The sequence below is a fragment of the Protomyctophum parallelum genome (assembly GCF_964188405.1).
Source record: "Protomyctophum parallelum genome assembly, chromosome: 2".
NCBI lineage: Eukaryota > Metazoa > Chordata > Actinopteri > Myctophiformes > Myctophidae > Protomyctophum > Protomyctophum parallelum.
The window spans coordinates 18,643,475-18,662,017 of NC_139699.1; the positions used below are offsets into that span (position 1 = coordinate 18,643,475).

The 18,543-nt window shown below is 42.1% G+C and overlaps 1 protein-coding gene across 2 annotated transcripts; it reads left to right on the forward strand.

The window, feature by feature from the left end:
- The first annotated feature begins 1,414 nt into the window (after nucleotides 1-1,414).
- On the forward strand, nucleotides 1,415-18,543 carry kmt5b (lysine methyltransferase 5B). Of its 2 annotated transcripts, XM_083760018.1 has the most exons (11): nucleotides 1,415-1,863; nucleotides 6,294-6,560; nucleotides 7,080-7,130; nucleotides 9,427-9,523; nucleotides 10,274-10,439; nucleotides 10,542-10,651; nucleotides 11,346-11,512; nucleotides 11,882-11,901; nucleotides 11,992-12,128; nucleotides 13,218-13,417; nucleotides 13,619-18,543. In XM_083760018.1, the coding sequence occupies exons 2-11, from the start codon at nucleotides 6,392-6,394 to the stop codon at nucleotides 15,133-15,135; spliced, it is 2,634 nt and encodes an 877-aa protein (XP_083616144.1). In that variant the 5' UTR covers nucleotides 1,415-1,863; nucleotides 6,294-6,391; the 3' UTR covers nucleotides 15,136-18,543. The 2 variants fall into 2 exon arrangements, with proteins under 2 accessions (XP_083616144.1, XP_083616145.1); XM_083760019.1 differs by lacking the exon at nucleotides 7,080-7,130.

Sequence of the window (18,543 nt, forward strand, 5' to 3'; positions counted from 1 at the left end):
ATAGGAACACACAAATTAGCACCCCTGAGCTTCCCTCCCCCATGACTTTCTTTTTGTCACATAGTCACACTTTTGCGGGGCTGGGGCCACTGGGGGGGGGGGGGGGGCTGTCCCCTTTTACGCATCTTTACCCGGGAGCAGAGTGGCATTCCGAAGCACTGCCATTCCGACTACATGGCTTCGGCGTGCGGTTAGGGTTAGAGACAGGGTTATTATAAGAAGTATTCGCCTCTGGTGCCATCTATCCTGTAACGTCTGCTTGTGGCCATGCAGCTTATGCATACTGGACTTTGTATATTTGATTTGACTGTGCCTTCCGGTTATTTGACTTGTTCTGTGTTCCTTTCTTCTCTGTTCTCTTTTTTCTCCGACTGTAACTCTTGCTGTAACCGCAATGTTGAAAACACTGTAGGCCTACCCACCTAATCGTGTGATGTGACAATAAAGGATTCGGATTATGAATATGCGACAAAGGAGACTTTCAAAATTCAGAAATAATCAAGAGATGTATTTGTCATGCTCACTAGACCTACAATATGCGTGTGAAATGTTGGTGTTATATGCTCTGACAGTGTGTAGACTGTGCTAGCAGCCACATAATAAAAATGTTTACTATTTACTATAAAAGTGTGTGGCGCTGACTGGAACTTGCGTGGTGTGGTGTCAAGGGCAAATGTAATCCTAAACTTTATACACATTTGCTCAAAACTGATGAACAACAAGGTGAAGAGATTTGGTGTAGAGGGAAAAGGGAGGGGGCCAAGAATAGACAGACCTGGCTCAACTAAGTATGTAGGGTAGGGTTTAAGTTGTTAGACATTATCACCTGTTTCATCTCTTGTCAGATTCAGCATATTAAAGTATGCTTTCGTGTTTTGTAAGCAATGAGAAGCAGTGAGAACCATAGGTGGTCAGGGTGCATGCATGACCCCCGCTAGTGCAGTGGAGGTGGGGTCCAGGAGCAGGGACCCCCGGGGGTGTCCGGGGTTGACACCCCTGGGGGGCTGCATTACTTGCAGCAAAATGTGTTTGGTCAAACTTAGTCAAATATAATAATAGCTGATCTACAAGCTCCACAAGGTGTTGCATCAATTTTGGAAAAATCTTCAAAGATCTTGACAAAATGTTGAATCATTTTTTAAACACTGTACAACAACACAAGTCTTCTCTTGTGTTCTGGCCTTCTGGGGGGTCCCTGGCCTGGCATCTCAAAATGTTTGAGAAACAACGTACCGCACCGCGTGTTCAGAAGGAGGAGAACCCTGAGCAGAACCCATATCGTTAGTAGTAGTGAGTGTGCGTGTGTGTGATAGGGCGCGCGCGCACGCGGAGAGAACCTGAACCGAGCGTTCTACCACTAGATTCTGCTCAGCCTCGGAAGCGTCGTGAAGAGGTTTGTTTATGCAGCACTACTTTCTGTGTGTTCATCCGAGAATGTTTTCTACCAACTGTGAGAGCGGGGCCGGGGCGCGACTGCTGCTTTCCGAGGAAGACACTCGTTCTTCTCGCCTAAAATACGGGAACAATAAAGTCGTTTTCACCCCGATGCCCTGAAGTATCGATCCGGATCTGAGCAACAAACGAACAACAAACAAGGCCGAGAATCGATCCGTAGGTGCCGATCGGGGATCTATTTCTCGTAGAAGGCGGTGCTGCGGCTTTCTCTCTCGCTCGCCTCTTCTGCTGCTCGCCGCCATCTTGGATTTTAATGTTAATTTCTGAGATAAAAATGTGTTTCCTGTGATATTTTCGGGGTTTAAGGGGACGTTTCGTGACAAATGTGGACTTTTTTGTGTTTTCTGAGAACGAAGCGTTGTTCGGCCGCCGCGTGGCCCCGTTGTGGCGTCGAGAGGAGACAGTGCAGTGAGTATTTATTGTGTTTATTTGTTTTGTTTGTGTTGTCGAGCCCTAAACATTTTTAAACAACGCCTCAAAATACCACTCCAGTGTGCTGATTAAAAAACACCACACGCTGCTCCTATGCCAACGAGTCCTTCACACAGAAACACGTTACAAATGCATGGCTGATAAATGCATCGTAGCGCCATATAGTTGTTTGAGGAGATCAATTATCCCGATTTGCTTTTATCGCTCAAATAGCCAGTTAGCATGCCGAAAATAGCCGATCTTCAAGCTCACGATCCGTCGCGGACACGACCTTATGTGGGCTTGTAGATTGGCAGTTTTGTCGAGCCCGAATAGCACTGCCTGTTAGCAAGCGCGTTAGCCTGTTAGCTTTCTTCCCCGAACATAGCCGATCTACAAGCTCACGGTGCGTCGCGTGCGTGACGCGCGGTGAGTTTGTAGATTGGCTATTTTCGAGCCAATAGCCCTGTTAGCACGTTAGCTTCCTCCTCCTGCCCCATCACAGCGTTAAGGCAGCTATGATGGTCGAAGCTAACATACTATTTATTACATGCGAACGAGACCTATTTTTATATTTAAAACACGCAATATAGTATTATTATTCGTTTTATGTGTATATATTATTACCCTGTCGGTTGCTGTTGATAAAGTGGTTCAGTGAATGTGGAGGTTTAGGCGTTAGCATCTTGCTAGCAGGTCAATGTTTAATCCCAATAATCGTGTGTACGGTATATTAAATATACCTGTAACAGCTTGAGATTTCAATTAAATGGTTAAGATTGTTTGTTGTTGAGAAATCCTGAAATTTGTTTTTGTTCTGCGTAATGTGTTTTTGACGGCACGGTGTTGGAACCAAGCTAGTAGCTTTGTGCCAAGTTATAATTATAAGTTATTGTTATTATAAGTTGTATTTTATTATCGTTCTTGTGAATTGTAGTTGCTAATCAACCACAGTATCGACTGGCATACAAACATATTTTCAACTAGGGGGGAAAAAGTGGCGTATTTTCTCCAGAAGAAAATTACGTATTTCCAAATGAGAGGAAAAAGTAATCGGAACCGTTTACTTGTAAAATTCATTTCATTATTTTTGGTCTGTGTGTTAAATGGCGTGTGTTTGTTCCAAAGTACAAGTAATTGAACATGATGATGCTTCAGTGACGTTCTAAGCCTTCGCAGCACGTTGTTAGCTGTAGATGTGTTGATGATCTTTATGACAAGAAGAGACACCGTGTCGAGGTGAAGCCTGTTTAAATGCTGCCTTCAGAGTCTCGCCGACACCGGTGACAAAGCGTGTCGGCCACTCATCTGAACTAAAAACCTCGCCTTTCTGTTTACTGTGCGGTGCTTATATCCGGTTCTACTCCATCCGGTGATGTCCACACACACAGGCCGTTTCCGTATCCGCTCTGTAACATGACTGCAAAACAAATTAATCCTAGCCTACTCTGTCTGAAGTTCAGAGTACAGCATTAGTCTGAACATAATAATAATCTCTCAAACCAGACTCGCTTCTTCCACTATCTTAGAATGCCACAGCCCACTGTCTGTCTGTCTGTCTGTCTGTAATTTCACCCACTTAGAAGTTGAGAAAAGGAAGCAAGCCTGAAGCCGCCCTTCACCTGCTCTTCTTAAGTTTAGACCGAGTAATTCGGCCATTACGACAGTGTTTTGAATTTGCTATTTATGCTAAAATAACAAACTTGGGGTTTCATTTATTAGTGTTATTAGGCTGTTAGTTGGTGGAAGCATTTGGAAGATTGTGTGAGCAACACATCTGTCTTGAGAGAATAAATCTGATTCTGAACACAGCATTAGTTTGGCTCATCTGGGGAAGTTTAACTGGGGTGTGGGTGCATTGCATGCATGCATGGATGGATGGAGAGAGAGAGAGAAGAGCACAGTTGTTGGCAAACCCTGAGGCTAACACGAGAGCCAGCTGCTCTTATCAGTGTTGTTTTTGGCAACACATTTAGATTTTAGTTTTAGTTTTTTAGTCTTTTGAATAGTTTTAATTTAGTTTTTAGTCTAATTTTAGTCACCTGGAATGTTTTAGTTTTAGTCGACTAAATATCATAAGATTTTAGTCGACTAAATCTATAGTTGATTTAATCGAACAAAATGTATTTTGGCGGGCCTTGATGTCGTCGTAATGATGTAATATTTTTTTCTACTCATCTACAAGCCCACAACGTGTTGCAGTGGGACGAGTTGTGGGCTTGTAGATCGTCTATTTTCAGCATGCAACTAATTGTAAAAATACTTTTTATTTTACGAAATTGCCAGTATATTTAGTCTTCATTGCTTAGTTTTCATTTAGTTTCCATTTAGTTTTCGTCTGTGATAAAAGGTAGTCGAACAAACATTTTTCGGCTTGGTTTTAGTCGACGAAAACAACACTGGCTCTTCGTATTTTGTCGTGGCCTTTCTTTCAGGCTTCCTTCTGCAGAATGTCACATGTCAATGCATATAATTACATTGTAAATGTAACACGTTTTGTGTGGTGAAGAATCACCTGGCGGCATTCTTGTCAATGTATAAACATAAGTTACATAACCTGTGGTGCAGTTATAATGAACTTAGCAAATGAACAGGCTTCAGTTTGCTATTTAGTTGTTTTGAGGGTATTTGTTACTTGTTGTACGTATACTTTGGAGCTCAGGCAAGATTCTGAATGCACCTGTAAACGTGCAAAGATGGACAAGTGCAAGGATTTTAATGTCTCTACCTTTCATGCTGTGTTGAGGGATTTCAAAATCCATGCACAGATTTATTTGGGCTAATTGATTTGAGGAATGTAAGCCTAATCATAATGGCTTTGTTGGTCCTACATTAAGTCACACACAGTATTCACTGTCTTTTAAAAACATTGTTGTAATAATAATAATATTTCGAATCTTTCTGTATTTTGTGTCCTTGTACTGTAGTCGGGTGTCGTTTCCTTGTATCCGTTGTAGAGGACCCATGTGCCTAATTCATTATAAAAGTTAAATTATAACTGTAGACATGAAGTATGCTCCATAAATCAATTAACCAATGATCATTAGGCATGGATGATGGCACACACTCGATATGATCAAGCTTGACAGCCAAACGCATAATTGCATGTTTCCACTAATTGGTGCTACAAGACTAGTGCAATGGTCTGTGCAGGCCTTTTGTTGGTTTTCTTTGTCAGAACTATCCAGGGCATAAAATGAAGGATGCCAATTGCCAAATAATTCAAGGTGTTGCACCTCCACTGGTGAATTTAATCAACCATTAATTTGGGTGACTGTTGTTCAATAACATTATATATAATTATATATATATATATATATATATATATATATATATATATATATATATATATATATATAATGGGTGTGTGTTATGCACACATTCATACCTAGCAGTTCTCCCATAAAACCAGTCTTTTACTGTTGACCACTGTGTACATTCTCTATTTGATTTGAGCTGAAATGTCTTGACCAGGACACATCAACAGGAAATACTGAGGGAGTTGAATGAGAACATTCGTTTTTTAAAATTATTTACCCAGATTATGAAGGTTTTGAAGAACGCTCCTTCTCAAACCTCTACTGCATTCATTGATTCTTGGATATTGTATTGTATTGCATATGCCCATTCACAAACCTATTAATCCAACATTCGTAATTATATTTTTGTGTCTTCTGTTAAATCATCATTGCAATGTTAAATTCAGTTTACCCTGCTGTAGTATAGTATCACAGATGGGTGTTGAGCATTCTTCACAGAGCTATCACCACCAGAGGGCAGCATAGCTTAAAAAGTAAAATCAGTCACAAAGTGTTGGCACTAGGCCTGGCATGTAACAAGATTTCCAAGCTGGCTGTATTTTGTGTCCACAGTCCACACTAAGATAAGTGGTCACGTCCACACTAAGATAAGTGGTCGGTCACATAATCAGTTTCACACTAACAGCCCTGGTGTGATTTAAGCGGCTGCAGTGGTTTGAATGTTTCCTACCGGTCTGCTGGAGGAAAAAACAACCACAGATTAGTTGAAATTAGTTGTGTATTGAATTGTTTGAACAGAACGTCGATGTTACTGTACGGTTCATTACTAAATTGTTGCTACCTATGCAGCGGCAGGGAAGTGAATGGTGGCAGTCAATGAGTTCAACTATTTATTTTTTGTATTTTTTTTGATGAGCAATAGTACCAAAAAGAAAATTATAAAAACAAATCTGAAAAAAACAATATCTATGTATATTCAAAATATATATTAATACTGTGAAATACCATGGTATACAGTACTGATACTATACCTTACTGTAAAATCTCATACCGTTACATGCCTAGTAGTTGGCAGTGGCACAATCCATACCAACATTTCGCTGCTTGTTTGAGTGAGTAACAAACGGAACCCTTCTTGATTCTATTCTTTCTACTTCCTCCACACAGGTTTAAAATCCTAGACCCCCGTCCCCCCCGTCTTCCCCACCCAGGCACGTTCCTTCAACTCGGAGGCTAAATGCAACTGGACCAGGGGGCTTGTGGTTATGAAGTGGCTGGGCGAATCCAAGAACATGGTATTGAATGGCAGACGACATGGAAGCAGGTTTTCCAGTGAGCAGCCAGTGAGCCAGAGCCAGACCCGCTCTCAGCACGCACAGCGGACGTCGCTGCGCCCCGGCAAGAGCCACCCCAGCAACAGGAGATGTAGTCGCAGTAAGTGAGGAGGATGTTTCAATGCTTCTAAAACCAGTGGTTCCCAAACCTTTTTGTGCCAAGGACCCCCAAATCAACATTTATTAGGCCCCCGACCCCCCATATGCCAGTGACCCCGATAAGGGAGGATCTTTACGGCTCTTGCAGTGATTCCGAAATGTATTAATTTCATGGACCCCCTAGCTTCACACGCATTATGCTACGGACCCCCGATTTAATGGCATTTCTATCTCTGAGACCCCAATTTATATTGTAAAACCACTGTTATTTTAACTCTGTGTACAAATGGAACCAAATGGTGGTTCCGTGGCTCAAATGCAGAATAAATAATGGGCCTTGATATGAAAAAGGGTTGAAAACCACTCTTCTAAACTGTAAAACAGTATGTCCTGAGTATGTATAATCCATTTGCCAGCTAATATTCAACTCCACCAGGCCTGGGGAATATAACCGTATCATATGGTGATATGAGACTGGTGTTTTTTATTATTATTATTATTATTATTATTGTTCTCTCAGGGTTTGCTACGGCCAGCCTGGAGGCAGAGAGGCGCTATGTGCCGTCTTCAGGTAAACGCAGTTTCCACCTCCGCTCCATAGCCAAAATTAAACCATTCCTCTCCATTCCTAGCCTGGGCACCATTCCATTTCGGGTTCATGAACCGGTCGGTAGCAGATGATATTGCTACGTCATGTTGTAGTATTGTTTTGTAGTCGGCAATCTTCCGGAACTTCCTTTTCCCTCAAACGATTTTTCGCAATAAAAGCTACAGGCTACGAGAGCTTTTATTGTTATTCTTCCGGTTTGAGGGAAGGAAGGAAGTTCCGTTTGATGGTTCCTGCCTGATGACTACAAAACAATACTACAACATGACGTAGCGATATCATCCACTCCTGACCGGATCATACGGCACTTTTGGAACAGAGACCAGGCTTTCTTCCGAGGTGGAAAGCCTGGTGAGGAAAGCCTGGTGAGGCGAGGTTACTCCACTCCCAAATGTTATGAGCATTCACGCCCTCACAACATCTCGTTTAGATTTACTGCAATTCCCTTTTCATTGGCATCAGTCAGTCAGCCCTAAACCGTCTCCAATAGACCGTGCGGTAAGCCCCGCCCGCTCGCTCAGCTGCCTCGATACCGTTGTTAAGCAGGACAAACATCAGCGATCCTCCATTGAGGACCGTGTTATGTCGGCGTTTTTCCGAAGAGGAATAGAAGCATTCATATCAACAACATTCATACTATAATAACGCCATGGTGAAACGTTCCTGTTGGGCGTCCTGCAACAGTGCTTCATTGGCACCCAGAACGTTTGGGGCATTTTCTTTTATATTCCTTTCCCGTGGGTGCGCACAATGTTTACATTCTAGATGAGGAAGCGGCGGTGGCGTCACTCGTTCACCCTCCCTGCTACTATCATACTAGTATTAACGTCAACTTTTACTAAACAATGGTTAAATCAATCGTCTAATAAACAACAAACAACTTACCTTGGAGCAAATGGTGTGCTTTGTAACTTTCTAGTTGCTTGTGTTGGACGGCAGCCACATAACTTCAACCACAGGCTCCAGTCACGTCCCCTCCCACTGCGGTTCAGAAAAAAAAGAACGCTGTTTACCCCCTTCTGCATCCAAAAAGTGAAGGTCCGCTAATGGTCTAAACTATTTTTTTTGCCGTTCCTAAATTCAAAATAGTTTAGACCATTAGCGGACCTTTACTTTTTGGATACAATGTGCAGAAAATGGTAAGCAGCGTTCTTTTTCTGAACCGCAGTGGGAGGGAACGTGACTGGAGGCTGGAGCCTGTGGGTGAAGTTATGTGGCTGCTGTCTGACCAACACAAGCAACTGAGCGTGGAGATTAGAAAGTTACAAAGCACACCATTTGCTCCAAGGTAAGTTGTTCGTAGTTTATTAGACGATTGATTTAAACATTGTTTAGTAAAAGTTGACGTTAATAGCATGATTTAGTAGCAGGGAGGGTGACTGAGTGACCGCCGCGTCCTCCACCTCCAGAACGTAAACATTGACATGTGAATGTGCGCACCCACGGGAAAAGGAATAAAAAGAAATGCCCCAAACGTTCTGGGTACTTATTAAGCACTGTTGCAGGACGCCCAACAGCAACGTTTCACCATGGCGTTATTATAGTATGAATGTTGGTGATATGAATGCTTCTATTCCTCTTCAGAAAAATGCCGAAATAACACGGTCCTCAATGGAGGATCGCTGATGTTTGTCCTGCTTAACAACGGTATCGAGGCAGCTGAGCGAGCGGGCGGGGCTTACCGCACGGTCTATTAGTCCAAAATTCAGCAGCCAGGCTCCTAACCGGCACCAAGAGGAGAGACCACGTCACCCCCGTCCTGGCTTCCCTCCGCTGGTTACCAGTGAAATTCAGAATTCATTTTAAGTCTCTTTTATTTATTTATAAAGCTCTGAATGGCATCACAGACCTGGTAAAATACCCCCCCACCACTAGACACCTCAGATCTACGGACCTTGAGCTTCTAGATGTCCCGACAACAAAGTAGAGGCTTAGAGGCGACCGTGCCTTCTCGGTTGCAGCCCCTAGGCTGTGGAACACCATCCATCAGAACCTCCCCCTCCATTGACGTTTTTAAATCCAGACTTAAAACCCTGTTTTACTCCCAAGCATTTGATTGCCTGTGACTTTGTTCTTGTTTTGAAACCAGTATATCATTTGATTTTTATGATAACCTTAGTTTGCTTATAATTGTGCTTTTATTGTCTGTAATTTTCTTTTTTGCTGTGTTCTCACTATATGTCGTGTTGATGAAATGTCTGTACAGCACTTTGGTACAATGGAAATTGTTTTTAAATGTGGTGATTTGATTTGATTTCAGGTATGACCGCCAAAGAGCTGTGTGAGAATGATGACCTCACCACCAGCCTCATCCTGGATCCATATCTGGGCTTTCAGACTCACAAGATGAACACCAGGTTAGTTGACTCGCCCATATAGCATTATATGGTTTCAATTATCCCTCATATGACAATGGCATTTAGCCCTTCGATTTTATTTGGAGAAATCCCGTCATTTAACATGCAAGTCTATGGGGGAGAAGGACAGCTTGACCCGTCTCCTCTCTGCTAACTTGCCTATTGGACAAGGACGGGTTGGGGAGGGACTTAGCGAATGGCTAATTGACAAAAAGAGCAGGTCTTAAAAGGATCCCTGGCTAATAAGACAAATATGCCTGAACATTATACTTGCCCTCTATAACAAAAAAATGAAAATAAAAGCACCTTAAATATTTTATTTCTTTCATAAATAGAGAATCTTTCACTCAATAGGGACTGCTCCTGTCGCAAGTTGATGATATCATATGCCCATGTGTGGTCCAGCCCTATGGAATTATGGAATGCACGTGCTAATAACAAATATCAAAAATATTGCTTTGATGCTCATATTAACTTTAGAAAGTATTATGTTTTTTATTAGCACATGCATTCCATAATTTTAAAGCTAGCATTGGCTTAAGATCTATTATTTTTGGCACAGGACCACCGTGCGATGGGAGTGTAACCTGAGCTTAATAGAAGTTTTGAGAACCAGTGCATATATAGACATGATGGGTAAATAAATAACTCATCAAAGCATCACTGTGCAGCATTTATTTTCTGCATTCATCACAGAACAGTGACAGAACAGGTTGCAATGAATTTAATTTTGACGTTTTGTCGTTGCAGATTTCGACCCATCAAGGGAAGGAATGAGGAACTGAAGGACATCATTGAGCGCTTCAAGAAACACGACAACTTGGACAAGGCCTTCAGAGCGTTGACCTCAGGAGACTGGTCTCGACACCATTTTCTCCACAAGACGAAAGCCCAGGAGAAGCTCTTCAAACAACATGTTAGATATCATCATCACTATGAAAATGAGAGATGGTTCTTGGCTGTTGTTTTCAGAATCTCAATACAAGTTTGAATCTAATCTTTATATTTATTTGCACAGGTGTTCGTCTATCTCCGAATGTTTGCCACAGACAGCGGGTTTGAAATTCTCCCTTGTAATCGCTATTCGTCGGAGCAAAATGGAGCAAAAATTGTGGCAACAAAAGAGTGGTGAGAAATCCTTATAAATCTCTGATTTGTTTTTATTTCACTTTCAGCCCTTAACCCCACCTTCAACTTCTCTCTACACACCAAGTTCTTACCCCACCGCCATGTCCCCACTACACCTCCAGGTGTTATTACCCCACTTTAACCCATTCAGAACGGGAACCCCTTTTGGTGTTTTAAGCATTGTTATAATTTAGCTATCGAAAAAAAGCCGATCTACAAGCCAGATCTACAACATAGATCTGCTATTTTTTAATGTGGTGCAAATCTTTGAATATATATATTCTTTCAGAGCAAATTTTTTTAACTCGAATCTTTGCTTCTGGGGGGGGTCCTTGACATGAAATGGTTTGAGAACCACTGATCCAGAAACATAGGTTGTCAGAAAACCGTCATGATTTAGAAGACATTTGTAGAATCTGGTCTCAGGTCTAAATGGGTTAAGTTCCCCTATAACACCTCCAAGACTTACACCATCTTCATGTCAACCTTCATGGTTCCATTCAAACTGTCACTTTCTAACCTCACCTTTCTGTATCCGTACACGTCTAAGTCAAGCAATAAAAGAAAAGAAAAAACCTAAAATATACAATATGTGAATACGAAGACGTTTTGATGCAGGGTTAATGTGCTTACTGTATGATTATACTTTCACATACACTTCACTTAATTATTTTTTCTCCTTGACGGATTGCAGGAAGAGAAATGATAAGATTGAGTACTTGGTGGGATGCATTGCAGAACTGTCAGAGAGTGAGGAAAACATGTTGCTTCGCCACGGGGAGAATGACTTCAGTGTCATGTATTCCACTCGCAAGAACTGTGCTCAGCTATGGTTGGGGCCCGCCGCCTTCATCAATCATGGTATCTGTTTTTGTAGTCTGTAGTGGATAGTTTACATGACATTATGAATAACTGATAAACGCGAGTGAAGTCTTAATTAATGAATAAGGATTTTAACCACTTAAACGCTCTCTCTATATATATACTTCATTAACCCGGGGTGCCACTTCACTCCCAAAAATCTCTTTGACGAAAATAGCCCGATCTGCTAGCTCACAATGCGTCTAAACACGGCGTGAGCTTGTAAATCAGGTATTTCTGCCATTATGACATGCAAGAATAGGGATGCTAAGAGTTCAAGTGGTTAAATTTGAATTTGAACTCATACCCACACATGTGTGTCCCTGGTTTGTGATGTTTTTACTTACAAGATCTGTCCTTTATTTTCAGACTGCCGGCCAAATTGCAAGGTAGGAGCTTTAAAAAAACATCATCCTTTTGTTGGTAGCATGCCGAGTTACCGCTTGATTGTAATGTAAGTGTTTTTTATTTTATTTCAGTTCGTATCGACTGGACGAGACACGGCATGTGTCAAGGTTTTGAGGGACATTGAACCAGGAGAGGAAATTTCCTGTTACTATGGAGATGGTTTCTTTGGAGAAAGCAATGAATTTTGTGAATGCTATACATGCGAACGGTAGGTGCTACACTTTTGTTCATGTTTTAAATCATTATGTGTAATCAGAAGAGCCCATCAACAGAGCCCATTTAAACAGTATAATGGGGCCACGGTGGCACAGTTGGTAGTGCTGTCGCCTCACAGCTAGAAGGTCCTGGGTTTGATTCCCGCTCGGGACGCTGTGGGCGCTGGCGGCGTGTCTCCTCCACGTCATTGGTGCCCATACCCGAGGCGGGGTTGGCGAAAGGGCCTTTGTGTGGAGTTTGCATGTTCTCCCCGTGTCCCCTAGGGTAGGTACCCTCACAAAAACATGCAGTAATAATGGTCTCTAAACTGCCTCCCCCTGGCCAGTCAACTGGTTGGAATAACATGTTCCTTCCACATGCTACGTCCAACCAGGGTAACTCCCCCTGTCAGGTGTAAAGGAGCAACTTGGACACTCAGGCATGAAGGAAGCATGAGTTCAAGTCCGTTGCTCTCCCCATGTCCCCCATATATGGGGACTATGTTGACGGAGGGTGTGTAGAGCCCAGGATCACATTAGATAATTGACACAGGGGTGAAAAATGGGTTACAAAATCGTGGGATAAAAACAATATTATATTTAAACAGTATAATGTTTGTGTGTGTGTGTGTGTGTGTGTGTGTGTGAGTCACTGATATTAAACAAGTATGAGAACCACTGGACTACCCCCCCACCCTACCCCAAGTGGCTGTAAGCTTGATGTAACATAACATCAGTGTTGTTAAATCTACAATTTTATTTAGTTTACTAAAATGTAATTTGGCGGACCTTGATGTCGTCGTAATGGCTGATTGTACTTGTAGATCTGCTATTTTCAGCATGCACCCAAGTGTAAAATGACTTTTTACTGGATCTCTTGTTCACTAGTTCCTTCCTAACATTTTAGTCTAGTTTTTATTTGTTGACAAAATTGTCAGTATATTTAGTCTTGGTTTAACTCACCATAGCTTAGTTATCATTCAGGTTCCATTTAGCTTTCGTCGGTGAAACAAAAAATAGTCAACATTTTTCGTCTTTGCATTAGTCGACGAAATCGACACTGCATAACATTTTATTTTATTTTATTTTTTATTTTTTTACAGTCGAGGAACTGGCGCTTTCAAATCTAAAGCTGGGTTGCCAGTGGAGGTGCCGGTCATCAACAGCAAATACGGGTTGCGGGAGACGGACAAGCGTCTGAACAGGCTGAAGAAGCTCGGAGAAGGGAGCAGGAGCTCGGACAGTCACTCTGTCGGCTCCCACACCGACGGAGACTCTCAGGAAATGCCAAAAACACATCCATGTAAGAGCTCTCATTATACTACAGACCCAATGGATGCACACCATTCTTATAAATGTGCAATAATACCCCGCCAATGTTATTTTACATAGTGGTCTATTAGATTGTTCCATGCAGCTTACGTTTCTAATCTTTCCTTGTTGGTCGGCTGACTGATTGAAAATGTATGCCCTATAATAAACAATGGTTTATTTTCCTTTGTAGCTGTAAGGAAAAGAACTTCTCCTGGCATGAAGTTCAGCAAAACCAGGACTCAAACCAGACAGACTCTTTCAAGAGCTCTTAATTCTACCTCACCTTCTAAACAAGGTCACACAAACAATAACAGGGTACCAAAGAGACTCAAATCCGAATCCAAGCCTTCAGTCCAGTTGCGTAGTCGCAGGAGAGGGGCAGAGGCCAAGGCGTTGGATACAAAGGGGACGCAGACGCTGTGTAAAGGTCTCGTCATCAAGAAGGAAAAAGATCCACAGGGAACGACGCAACAGACTCTGGGCCAGCGGGGCTGCCTGACCCGTCACGCCGCCAAGGAGAATAACAATCCGCCAGGAGCACCGGGCTGCGAGGGGAGCCAGTCTTGCACTTACAGAACTCGCAGGTCCACTCGGACCCTCGTAAAAGCCCAAGAATCTGCAGGCGGAGTTAAGCTGGAGCCTAGTGCTTTGGATGGCTTGAGTCCAGTCCCTGGCGGGGTGGTCATTAAAACTGAGCCGGCTGACATGGAGGAATATCTCCACCACGGGTTAGGGCTGGAGCAGACGGGACTAGAGGCTAACTATGGCAGACGAGGATCCTGCACCAGGCGCAAGCGTGTGTCACGGCTCAGGCCCGAGAGGACGGTTAAATGCGAAGACACGTATGGTGAGTCATTTGTGCCGGTAACGCCGACCACTCACACCGGCAACTTCTCCGACTGTAGTAACATGCTCCTGGGCTTCAGTGACCGGCACCACCGGGACTACAAGGGGATCGCGAATGGCAGCAAGAGCCTCCGCAGGGACAAGGGCAGCAAGAGCACCTGCCGGTCACAAGACAAGGGGAAGAAGAAGCGCCGAATCACCCGCTACGACGCACAGCTGATCGTGGAGAACAGCACCGGCATCCCTAAGCTGACGCTCCGCCGGCGGAGGGACAGCAGCAGTAGCAAGAACGACCCCAGTGAAACCATCGGCTCCTCGAGCGTGTCGTCGGCCTCCGCGGCCACCCCGACGTCCACCTCCTCGAGCAAGATCAGCATCAAGTTCAGCAAGGACCACGACAAGGACAAGGGCAGCTCGTACGTTGCCAAGCTGAACAATGGCTATTCCCCCGTGAGCCACAACAACAACAGCAGCAGCGGCTCCACCAAGCTAAAGATCCAGCTGAAGAGAGAGGACGACGCTCTGAGAATAGCCCAGGTAAAGTCGGAACAGCAGATCTCCTACAACGGAGACTCAGGGGGTCATCAGAGTATGGAGTCCAGGAACGGTGCACATCGGACCCAAGGCGCCCTGACTGAGTCGACGTCGGAAGAGGACAACGATGAAGAGGACGACGAGGAGGACGAGGATGACGAGGAGGACGAGGATGACGAGGACGACTACTTTGACAATGAGTTTGAAGACGATTTCATTCCACTCCCACCGGCCAAGCGCCTCCGACTCATAGTGGGCAAAGACTCCATAGACATCGATATCTCCTCCAGGAGGAGAGAGGATCAGTCGCTGAGGCTCAATGCATAAAGGAGATGCAGAACACCGGTGTCTGCTGCCTCTAATTGCCTCCTTTGGCTGCGGGTGCTCGGCTATATAGTCAAGAACTTGTAACGACAACAAAAGAAAAAAAACACAGAATTGGTGGAAATGGCAGAACGCCAGGAATAAAGTAAAAATGCGGCTTATATTTCAGTTTCAATTTTTTATTGTGTACTAAATCAGACTAAGCACTTTTTTCTGCATTGTGCCTTTGTCAGAGCAACGTCAAAACATGATGGTACTAGCTTATTCAAAAAGATACACAGCTACCGATTTATTTATATATATATATATATATATAAATAAATGTGTATTTTGTCACCAACACTTAAGAGTACTCCGACCTAATGTTTCTTGATTGCATCACTACTACTCTTACTTGATTCCCATTAATTATTTTTCATAAAGTTCACAAAGATTTTGAAAAGAAAAAAGGTACACACATGTTTTGATGTAGCTCTGATGGAGGCACAGTACTGAAACTCGCCCGATGTAGTCCACAATACAAATATGAAATGAGACAAAAGTCTTAATTATTTTATTTTAATCTTGAGTGCCTACTAGTTTCACTTATTTATCTTTTTTTTGTTTTGTTTTTTGGTTACAAGCTTCGACGCATAAGCTCTGGAGGTTATCACTCCTACTGTACAATGTAAATATAGATAACGACGACTCACTAATCAACTGTTGTTGATGTAAAACAAGTACAGTAATTTAAAGACAAATGTGGCTGAAAATCTAAAAAATGATCATTATTAAATTTAAAGGAGCTGTTAACCTAAAACAAATCTCTGTTCACTTAAGTTGTGTTCGCCTTCATCGGCTTCCTAGCATCATTTGAGTTCCTACTAATGCAGATGACTTTACCTTGCATGGGCACAATGACTTTGCTCATTTGTTAGGTGATTGATAGCTGGAAGTTGTTGGTTATGTTTCATATTTTCATTTGTCTTTTATTACTCTGGTAGAACCATGTCAAGTAAAAAAAAAGAAAAAGTAAGAGAATTTGTTTTTCTTTAACTGTTCCTTTAAGCGAATGCACTTGTTATATTCATAATGGACATGGATATTGTAGAAAGTGTACAGTATGGTGACTATCCCCTCTGTCTCATAGGCAGATTTTTTTTTATTGAGCTTTTTTTTGTTTGTTTTTGTCTCATAGCTTGTAATTTGTGTGGCAAACCCATACGTGATGTATGGAATGGTTGGTCCAGAAGCATCCTGAAAACATGCGGCAGTTTTAGTCTGAAATCTGGTGCCATGTTCTCATTATCCAGTGGTTTCCTCGCGAAGCAACGCTGGAGTTCCAGTGGCTCAGTGATCAGAGTTGTTTCTGTGCAAGTTTGAATGTGTTTGTCTGTTTGACAATGACACTAAATCCGAAAGACAATGTGCTAATTATGAACTGAGTCCCCCTGTACCAACACAGAAGGGCATTGAAAAGTAACCATATTAAGTTGAGATTGATCATTGAATTACAACAGTAATGCATGTAATGACAGTTGTAATCGAACAGTTGTAGGTGAATAAACTCCAGTTGCTCATTCACTGTAAACAAATCGGATTCTTCCTGTTTGAATTCCATCATGTTAAAAACAGTACGATATAGTGGAGAGATGACGCTGTACAACGGACCAATTTTCTTGGGTTATTGGAGTTTTGAAACCACTGCATAATGTTTACCTGGTACAAATGATTGTTCAAGCCTCTTAACCCTAATCATTCTGATTTGGTAGCTCAAAATCAATACTCCATAGCCTTATGTTTTGTTTAAATCTGTTATGAATTCATAAAAGTAATGTACAGAAAGACTGTTCCATTGTTGTCGTCCCCCCCCCCCCAAATCTGTGGTTTATTTTCTTTCCAATGACTCATTTATATAGATCACATTTCAGGAATTAAGTTGGCCTCCATTGACAGTAGAGTTATTGGTCATTTATTCATTAAAATGTACCAACTAGATCATTGGGATGTTCTCTTTTCGCTTTACTGCATCTGTGGTGCTACTTCACGTTGTCGCCCTCAAATACCTGCAGGCTTCTCGTTTCAAATCTGACCTCTAGTCTAGGCAGGGCTTAAAGTTCTCAGTCCTGGGGACTGATTTCAGTCCTGAGGATTTCATAGGTGTCATTTAATGATTATTTAATTATTTTTAGCTTTAAGCTAGGCCAGTGGTTCCCAAACGGTGTGCCGAGGCACGCTGGTGTGCGTGAGACAAGTCCAAGTGTGCCTTGGGATGTTTTTTGACAACTACACATTCCGATATGTACTAAAAAAAGAAACTATACAAAATAAATTTAATTTGCTATATATATATATTTGCCACTAATTTTGCTATACTGAGGCAAATGATAGTGGCCTGGTAAAACACCCCCGTCGTGGAATTCAATTTGAATTCCACGACCGGGATGATCTACCTCTACCAGGCTTAAACGATATGCCCTAAAAATATTTCAAACTGGGCATGTAATTCTATGTAAATGTTTCAATTTTATTTATAATTCCACAAATTCTCAAGAATAGCATCTACTCACTCAAAGCGGCACTACGTGCAGTGAGCTGATAGATCACTATTTTCTCTTGAGTAGCCTACAGGTGTGCCTTGAGATTTTGACTTGTCCATTAGTGTGTCTTGGGTACAGAAAGTCTGAAAACCACTGCACTAGATCCATCAATGGTGGCAGAATTGAACCTTTTAATCTAATTTATTTTAATTTAATTTGCCACAATATGTGAAAAATGTCCAAATAGCCTTAAAAAGCCGTGGTCAAATATAATACAAACTGGAATATGATCAAATTAAGTGAAGAGTGAAAACGTTGCGCTAGCTTTTTTGTTTTGTCCCCTTTTTCCAGTGTTTCCAACAGCCGCCATCCTCAGTCCTTTCTGTATATTATTTTATTCTATTATTTCTGTAGTGTGCAAGTCATGAACTGCCGTGTAGATCAAGGGATCAACAGATGAATGTCAAACCCACTTTTTTCCTCTTCATTATGTACTGTTCATATCACCAGCAGCTGAACCTTTCCATTCTGTTCCAGGTGTTGCGTCTGTCTGTGTGCTCTTTGTTCAATAGACCGCTGTCCACATTTCCAATTGATGACTTAAAAAAAAACAAATGTGAATAGTTTGCGGACCTTTTAGAGTGTTGCGTGGGTAGTGGGAAATATGTAAAGAGAATTAAAAATGGGCAGTGCTTATATTGTCCAGTATGTAAATCATGTGAACACATCTTGTACTTATTTAACAGTTTTGAATACTTGAAAACTATATAAAGTTTCTTTGTGACTCTTGTTTTCTGTGCCCTATTTTGAGGTGTATTGGACATGGGAGTAGACCCAAAATATCTAAAATATTTTTCTTGAGACAGTAAAAAATAAAAAAAATACAAAAATA